Source organism: Tetrao urogallus, assembly GCF_951394365.1.
Source record: "Tetrao urogallus genome assembly, chromosome: 6".
Lineage (NCBI taxonomy): Eukaryota > Metazoa > Chordata > Aves > Galliformes > Phasianidae > Tetrao > Tetrao urogallus.
Window position 1 is genome coordinate 19,554,391 of NC_136819.1, and position 6,762 is coordinate 19,561,152.

Below are 6,762 nucleotides of genomic sequence, written 5' to 3' on the forward strand. Positions count from 1 at the left end.
ATAAACACGAACATTAATTATATGAACTCCTTTTTTCTTTTCAAACAGAAGGAGGAAATTGTTTGCTGCTAAAGATGTTCAGAGTAGTCATTTTGCAAATGGTGCTATGAAGCTGATCAGAAGGGAATGTGTTGTAGCATAATTGCCCCATTTCAAAGCATTATCCTGTAATAACAATCTGCAGCATGGCTGTGCTTCATTGAGAAGGAGAGCACTACATCTAGCATGCACCTCAGTACACACACATTACAGGGAGATGTACCCTCCTTGTCTGCTAGTGCTGGAAGGCAGCCCATTAACCAGCTTGAACCTTTTAGATCCTAATTTCTGGGCAGGGAGATAGCTGCAGCCAATGATGCAAGTGCTATTTGCCATTTCCAATTACGACCCTTGTGATTAAACCAGGCTCTGAGCTCTTAAACCTTTTTCTGAAATAGAGAACTGTTATTTTCTTTGGTTTTTTTTTTTTTTTCTTCAACAACATTATGAAAACACTTTGTGGCACCAGGCCAAAGGAATGTTTAAATGTTAGCTTTTGAAAAGCTATCTAGTTAACTCAAAAAATAAATCTTTTTAATTATGTTTGGTTAATACATAAAACTTTATGTAAGCTGCAACTTAGGAGAGTTGTGGGCACAGAATATTTCCCTTCCTGGCTGCTGGAATTCACATTACTGGGTTTTCATTTATTTGCAACAGCAGAAAGTTGGTCCCGGATTCTTCCTAGACCTTCTAACATAGTATCCAGGGTTTCTTTACTCAGTTCCACAGTCAGTGCAGAAACAACAGGACTATTACTACATAAGGCAGCATCTTCCTGAATCTGAAAACAGAAATGTAGCAGTTAGGTGTATGAAAAATCCTTTCGCAGGTTTTTCCACTGCCCCTAGGCGAGTTGGTGCTTGATGGGGAGAAAAAGAAAAATGTTTTACTTGGCAACCAGCTTCAACCTGAAGGCACAAAACATACTTCTTCACTGCATGCCCCACCAGCAAAGTGCACGTCCATTGGCAGAGTGCATATAATTGTGTACAGCCATGAGTGGGGAAATTCTGAAGAGACTAACAGCAGGAAGCTGCGTTCATATCAGAAACATCTTAACAGATAGCCAGCATGATACTAAACTCATCCCAAACATAAGTGTTAGATTTTTCCTCTTCTTCTAAAGCCTCTTCTTACTGATTTGGGGAATCAAGAATGCTGCAGAATTGCCAGGTCACAGCCTGAGCCAATGGGTGAGCACCAGGTGTGGCTAATTCAGGGAGCTGAGGTGCAAGCAATGTACGAGTGACCAGAAGGGGTGGACTGAGGATCTGCCACTCCTCACCCTCATTTAAGTGTTAGCAGCTGAGGGAGCAGGATCTCTCTTGACAGAGATCTGGAGCTATCACCGGTCACCAGAAGGGGTGAGCTAATTCTTCTTTCTCATCTTCTGTTGCTTCATAGCACTTGTATCTCAGTAGAAGGCACTGTCATTGCCTTCTTTTGCTGCACAAGAATACAAGCAGTACGTTTGGCTATACTGCCCAAATGATAGATGTGGCCAGTGAAGGAAGTTAGTAATCAGAAGTCATCTTCCCAATTAATACAGTCATCCACTCATTATTGAGTTACTTGGAACTAAAACCCAATGGATTCTCTGTAACTATTTTTTTTAAAATTTTCTTTATTTCTATAGAGAACAATTGTGACCAGGGACAAATATGCTGCTTCTCTCATCCTCATGCAAAGAAATCTCTCCTTCACGGTGAAGAGACAGCTTTCATCAGAGACACTATTCCCAGGCTCTGTGGAATTTCAAAGATCATCTCTGAGAAAGCCTGTTAGATGCACCAGATGCTTGTCCAAACTGTTTTGTGCTGCCACTGGTAAGTCAGGCATTGGACTCTGTTATTTTGATCCTGTTCAGGTATTGACGTTACCTTTAACTGTAGCAGGCAAGTAGGGACTGCCATTCTGTTGATGGTGTCTGAAGATGTCTTGATGTCTACCCTCCAGTCCATGTCAACCAGCCGAGGCAGGGAGACTGGGGGAACCAAAAAACAGGAATCAATTAGGCCTGACAGCACACGATGATGACACCAGGACAAGAACCTGTGTCTATCCCTATGTACATGTTCTTCACAGACAGAATCCTGCTGGCCCTGTGAAAATGTACAACCTTAGTGCTACTAACTGGTTTCACATTGTTTTTATTTATGTTGTAATAAAGCAGTCAGTGAAGGCCTCTGCCTGACCCTAGAAGAACAAACAAGGTTCTCCATCTTCACAAGTAAGGATGGCACAATGCAAGACAAGCTGAATTCACAAAGCAGGTGAGAGAAGGGGAGTGGTAAGGTATCTTATCTCTTTACATCTTGCCGCATGCAAGACTCAGCCATGTCAGCATGAGTTACTAAGGGACCTACTATGCTTACTGCTCTGTTCTGTAAGTGGCAAGAAAGCACTTTGGATTCTTATAATCATACAGTATAAAGTGTTACTTCAAGCTCCTCAATCTGTGAACCAAAGCAGTCTGCAGTATTAGGATAGGAAAGGGAAACTGCAGTCTTCACATGTCCTGCCAAGTGGTAAAAAATATATTGAAGATACCATCTCAGTTTCATCTATCATAAGAGAAATTATTCGTCTGATTGCAGTATTGACAGCAGTAGTTCAGGGGCTGGAGATCCCATGAGCCTTCCTGTGGAAGGTGACAGGTCCAACTTGGCTGCCCTGCTGAGGAATTTGTGCACCTGTCCCTTGCAGACAGGAGTAGAGGATATTTATCCATGATGGTGTATATTTATGGGAGCTTATTTCATTATGAGTCCTCAAGTGTCCCTAAAGCACCATGCAGGCTGGCATAAAAGCTGAGGTTGAGGTTATCCCAACAAATCCCTGGCACCAACAGGCTGACTGCAAATGCTCTTTGAAATCTTGTTTTTCAACAGTGCTTTCAGCTGCCACCAACAGTTACTACAGGGAGCATTTGAAGAACAGTCAAGTGAAACTGTGACATGTGGGTGGCATGCAGATAGCTATCCTCCCCTTGTTCAAAAACAAAAACTTTCCTATTTTCATAAAGAAAATACACTTTTAACTCAGAAAACTGAGTATTGATTTTCAAATCAGATCTGCAGGTGTTGTCTCACATACTGCAAACCAGAGGAAAGTGTAATTACTTACCTAACCAATATATAACAGCAGTGTTCAAGCCCTATCTTGATTGTTCAATGATAAGGCCTGATTTACCACGAAAACCCAGAAATTTGGAAAATGGCTGTAAGATAAATCTCTTGTTTAAAATACATATTAAGGAAGCAAGTTGTAAGGTGCAGTTTAACAGAGCACTTGAAACTGCTGACACACAACACCTCTCACATCTTTTTCAACTCAGTTTTCTGGTAAAAGCTGAGCTATGCTTCCTATGTTCAAAAGTGCAGTGTAATATTTACAGAGAAAAACAGCAAGTTCTCACTAGGAGAAAATCTATACCGAGGACATCGAAGCACTGACAAACTCTTTCAGTTTGAAACAGGCTTTGCAGCTAACAGATACTACTTTGTCAGAACTGTATGAGAACAAATGGTTTCCAGAGGCATAAGGAAACATTGTTCCGATTTATGTCAGTTCAGGCTTTAGGAAGGAGTCTGAAGGAAATATAGGACCAACTCCACAAAACACTGGTAGAGAGGCGATAGCTTATTCTCCAACCCAATTTAAAATCTCAGCTATGGTGCTCAACAGGCTTGTGTGTCTGTGCAAAGCCTTAGTAAGTAACTGCTAATAACCATATTTGATATCTATTTAAGAGTACCAGAAGTGGATGAAGAAGCAAAGATAGCTTCTACAGAGTGCTATGGAAAGAGCTGCCCCAGCAGGCAACTGCAGCCTGTCTGGATTCTGCCAATCATAAAGTGTCTAGTCTCCTCCCCAAGCATTTGTCCAGTTTGACCTCTAACCCTCCTCCTGATTCCTGGCACTTGGAGAAGTTTATCTATGTGGGGAATGGCTCTTCTTCCTCCCATCAGCAGAACTGTGGGGGACAATGCAGAATTGACTGCCTTGCCTTTTGCATTTGGAACAAATTTCAGTTTATAGTCCATCACGGCAAGCATTTGGCAACATTTGCAACAACATAAAATGCATCTGTTTAGTGTTGTATGTTAATTTGCAAAGATTGACTGCTGGTGACTTAGGAAAGACAAAAAAGCATCTGCATTTTCATATTATCATAGAACAATCAGACGGGTTGTTGTCTTTAAATCTCTGCTTTTGTTCCTATGTAATGTATGTTGGATGTTTCATGAGTATAACACTAAAAGAATCCATCATTTCTTAGAAAACAGTCTTATGCTGATGGGGCTAAATACTCATCTATATAAAAACATGCAACTCAGAGCGAAACTCCTGAGTGGCTCCAAGCACCACACACTCAGCCTTGCTTTTGGGTTTTGAAGTCCTAGCTGTTACATCACGCTGGCACATCAAGCTTGTGCCCGTTTCCTCTAATTTTTGATCCTGTTAAGGATACAGGAGGGAGCACTATGTCTTGGCAATGCCACAAGTGCTTAGCATAAACATGCCTGTTTTTATTGTTATTAACATTTTGCAGTAGTTTCTTCCTCTTCCCTATTTTTCTGATTTAGAAAGATCTTTGAGGGACATTAAGATCTTTGAGGGACAGCTGTTTGCCACGTCCTTGCCATACTGTTCACCTCTTGGGTGCTATCCTCTCTGCATACAAAGAGAATGGCCAGGAAGATCTATGCAGGCATTTGTGCGTCTCATTTGCAAGGCCCTGATGTCCTACAGCTGTCAATAAAAACAAAACAAAAAACTCTTAGGGGAAAAAACAAAGTGGTATTGCTGTATGGAACGCTTAACTGGAATGTAAGTCTTTGCTGCTGTTATCAAAAGCTGTACTGCTAAATTACATCATGCTTTGAAAAAGTGAGGAAAAAGCAAAGCTGAATATATGCCAGGGACTTTTTGGAGCATGGAAGAGTTAGATGTATTGCAGATATTCCCCAGTACTGTGCACTGCATGTGTGCATCACTTAAAGGCTTGAACGGGTGAGTCAAGAGCGCTTCAAGTTCAGAAGTCTGGCACTCTGCAATGTAGCAACAGACTGAGCATGAAATGGAAGTTGCTTGATGACTGGAAAGGATTTTAGCACAGCAGCACGAATCTGAATAAAACCTTGTTAGCCTTCGCTAAGCTGTAGGATGCCGCATCATACAGCTTCTTCTAAGGCAAACTGAGGTATGTCTGTGCTGTGCCATCATGAGAGAGACTGTGAGGTACTACTCTAACCTCCAGGCTCTGTCAGATGATCTGAGGAACATGACATAATTACAGACTTACTCTGACTTGCTTGTGCCTCATTTCTCCAAGCAGAACTGTGAAAAAGAGAAAAGAAAAAAACAAAACAGAATCAGCAACACTTGAAAAGGGAAAGAAGAAAAAAACCAAAAGTGCTCAGAGTGGCTTATCTCTGACAGGAGACACCAGGACCGCACTGGTGATCAGGGGAGAGAGACTGCTACTGAGCGCTGAGGAAAGGTGGGCAGTGGTGGAGCAACCTAATGGCCAGCTCCAAGTTCTTCTCTGAGTCCAGCTCACTTGAGGTGTACACCTTTTGCCTCTGTTTTGTCAAACTGACCAGCTACCAAGCATTGAGTCATATGGGCACCAGAGCAGCTGTTCTCCACTGCTCTGTACTCTCCTGTACAGTGCCTCAGCAGCATATAAGCAGACAGTCCCTGGGTGCTGAACAACCAGATCATACTTCAGCGGTGAAACCCAAACCACTGTTTTATTCCCATCTGTCTCACTGTTCTATGGCACAGCTGAGCTCGAGACAAAAGCAGTTTTGCACGATGTGAATTAGGTGCACGGCCATTTCAAAACGTTTGAAGGACAGAAGGAAAGCCCCCTGTGTGAGCTTATCCCAGCCTGTGAGCCGATGCCCACGTACCAAAACGCGCACCTAAGCTTTACATTTGCCACTGAAAGCAAACAGCAGGCGCTGAGCACTCACGCATTCTCCAAGATTATTTTAGTTAAAAGGTTCTTCAGGTTTTGGTGGAAGTTTTCTGGAAACAGAGCGAGGATGTCCTCGGCCCCCGTCAAGCCGCGGAACACGACGTGCCGGGTGAGGCTGTGCAGGGCGGACACCAGCTGTGGGAAAGAAGAGGGGAAAGGGCTCTGCAGGGCTCAACAGCATCACGGCGGGCTCTCCCTGCCGCAGGGCCCAGCAGCCGCGGGGAATCCCGCGCGCCCTCTCGTACCTGCGCGGCCTCCTCGGGGCTGCCGGCGATGGCGGGGCAGGCGCGCTGCGCCAGCGGGCCGAGGCGGCCGGGCGGGCAGGAGAAGCACTCCTGGCACAGCTGCCGCACTGCGTCCTTCGACGACGCCTGTCGGGGAGCAAAGCGGGAGGTGCTGAGCAGCGGCCCGGCAGCAGGCAGTCCCCCACCGCCGCAGGATGAGCACCGCGTCTCCTCACCTTCAGCAGGCTCTGCAGGGCGACGAAGTCTTCCTCGCGCACCGCCGCCGCCATCTTGGCGCCGACGGCTGAGGCGGGGAGGGCGCCATGTTGGGGCGGGGCGGGGCGGGGCGGGGCGGGGGCGGGCGGTGGGGCACGCCGGGCGCTGTAGTCCCGCTGTGCTCCCGCTATCGGGGGCTACAGTCGGAAACCCACGTGGAAAACTGCGAGGTTATTTTGCTCAGGTTTCCTGCGTGTTTTGACACAACAGACAAGCAAAGTGGGGATGAAT

At 45.1% G+C, this 6,762-nt stretch overlaps 1 protein-coding gene across 1 annotated transcript; it reads right to left on the minus strand.

The window, feature by feature from the left end:
* Window positions 1–682: 682 nt before the first annotated feature.
* COMMD9 (COMM domain containing 9) lies at window positions 683–6,545 on the minus strand (the record flags this gene model as incomplete). Its single annotated transcript, XM_079536996.1, has 6 exons — window positions 683–823; window positions 1,923–2,026; window positions 5,351–5,385; window positions 6,027–6,166; window positions 6,277–6,402; window positions 6,492–6,545. 6 exons carry the CDS (start codon window positions 6,543–6,545, stop codon window positions 683–685), a joined length of 600 nt encoding a protein of 199 aa, XP_079393122.1.
* Between the last annotated feature and the right edge of the window lie 217 nt (window positions 6,546–6,762).